At 57.1% G+C, this 1,931-nt stretch overlaps 1 protein-coding gene across 1 annotated transcript in view; it reads right to left on the bottom strand.

Annotated features, from left to right (window-relative positions):
* Positions 1-1,931, bottom strand: part of PPFIA4 (PTPRF interacting protein alpha 4) — a gene marked incomplete at its 3' end in the record, with an annotated part of 64,002 nt that overhangs the window by 18,825 nt on the left and 43,246 nt on the right. Inside the window, exons 17-18 of the mRNA XM_045298180.1 lie at positions 1,463-1,634; positions 333-359 (exon numbers count right to left, since the gene is read on the bottom strand). Of these exons, the coding sequence (XP_045154115.1) occupies positions 333-359; positions 1,463-1,634 (199 nt within the window). The remainder of the gene's footprint in view (positions 1-332; positions 360-1,462; positions 1,635-1,931) is intronic.

Raw genomic sequence — 1,931 nt, 5'->3', positions numbered from 1 at the left:
CTTGACTTAACTAGTAAAAAGGGCCTGCTCTGAGCTCTGGGCTCTTTTAAAGAACGACCCTCACGGGAGCCAGTGGACAAGAGTGACTGAGCGCTTAGGAGCCAGACTGAGGGGAGAAGAGCTCTCTAGCCCTCTGGGTTCCACACCTGCCATTCTGAGAAAACAGAGTCAGCGGCGAAAGGGGAGGCGAGAGGGGGAGGCTCATCAGGAGGCGGAACCTGTGCCCTGCACTCTTCCTGCTGGCAGGTAAAGCCACCTCTTTGGGGAGAGCACCTGTCCAGAGAAGAGGGTCCTGACTTGTCAGAGTTCGTCCCAGTGAAGGGGAGGCTTACCTGAGCCCAGCTGCCCTCCTCGCTGTCCTAGTAGCAGGAACACGTGCAGCGTGTCAGGGGAAACAAGCGCGGTCAAGAACCTATCAGCTCCCCAGCCCTGACCCCGCCAGGCACCAGCAGTAGCAGCAGCACAGTACTGGGCAGGTGACCAGAGGAAGTTTGTTGGGACAAGAAATTTAAAGGAGTGCCCATTCCTATGTCAACATGGGAAAACTGTCAAATTAAGGTGTCAGCCCAAGCAGATGCAAAGTTCAATGAATAAAATGAGGCGCTTTTCCCCTTCGTAAACGAGGAGGCGTATGAGGAGGAGGATTCGTCTAGAACAGTAGTTCTCAACCTGTGGGTTGTGACCCCTTTAGGGGTTGAACCACCCTTTCAGAGGGGTGGCCCGATTCATAACAGTAGTAAAATTATAGTGATGAAGTAGCAACGGAAATAATGTTATGGTTGGGGGGTCACCACCACATCAGGAACTGTATGAAAGGGCCACGGTGCTAGGAAGGTTGAGAACCGCTGTTCTAGAAAGTGTCAGATAAGCCGGACACGCTCATACCCTGCTAGAGGAAATACCGGGCCATACTTAGCCCCGTGTGTCACAAGCCTTCAGGCTGCTTATACCCAATGACACGGCGCTTCCAGTATGGGGGGTCTCCCCATAAACGAGTTCTCACCATGTCAAAAGCAAGTGGGAGAGAGGAAGGGAAAGAGACCAGAAGGCGGCTGCATCCGCCCATGCGTGCAGTGAGACGGGAGCAAGCCTGTGCAAGACACGCGTCCAAACACTCTCGGCACGGGGAGGAGGCTGGCAGGACACCAGGCTCCCAACTCCTGCTGTTCCTCCCCCAAGGACCAAGCACAAGGCAGGGACTCCGGCTTCCACAGTCAGGGCACAGCCCTCCAAGCCCAACTCTGCTCCACTTCAGGGACCAGAGGTTGAGGATGAGGCCTCTCCGCACACAAACTATCCCCAGTCTCACCACGCCCCCTACAGACCCCCTGCCCCGAGAACAGAGCCCAGTGATACATACAGCAGGGGCCTTCCTATCGCACCAGATCACCCACAGTGCCCTTGCCTTCCCACAACTGGCCCCTGGCTCTCCAGGGAGCCACCCACCAAGAGCCAGACTCACTGTTTTGGTGGATGTGGCTAGAGTTTCCATCTCTTCATGAGTGACCCAGACGTTCCCGGAAGACTGGAAGCAGAGGAGACATCTAGCTAGATCTGGAACTCCCACCAGGCTGGGGCCCCAACACAAGGACAGAGCCCCCTTCCGCTGAAGCCTTCCAAAGGCGTGGCCCGAGCTCTGCACACTTGGCAGCAGGGGCCACGGTTCTTAGATGGCAGCGTCCGCCCCCTCCCCTGCTCACTCGGCACTGCCTGCCACTTCGAAGGTGCTTCCTGAATAAAGGGCGCTGGCCTGCGGATGGACCACAATGAAAGGGGCAGTGGAAAGTACCCTCCTCTCTCCGCTCCCCACCCCCTCCACAGTCAGGACCTCAGAAGCCCCATGCTAGAAACCCTGCCCAGGGCAGAGAAGAGGAAGCAGAGGTCAGGGGAGCCAGCCTGCTGGGGTGCTCCTGGAGACCAGGTGGAATCCT

The sequence above is a fragment of the Echinops telfairi genome, unplaced genomic scaffold (assembly GCF_000313985.2).
Source record: "Echinops telfairi isolate 266 unplaced genomic scaffold, ASM31398v2 ScPeMD7_7424;HRSCAF=8462, whole genome shotgun sequence".
Lineage (NCBI taxonomy): Eukaryota > Metazoa > Chordata > Mammalia > Afrosoricida > Tenrecidae > Echinops > Echinops telfairi.
Note: the sequence above shows the minus strand (reverse complement) of the source record. Positions and strands in the feature narration are given on the sequence as shown.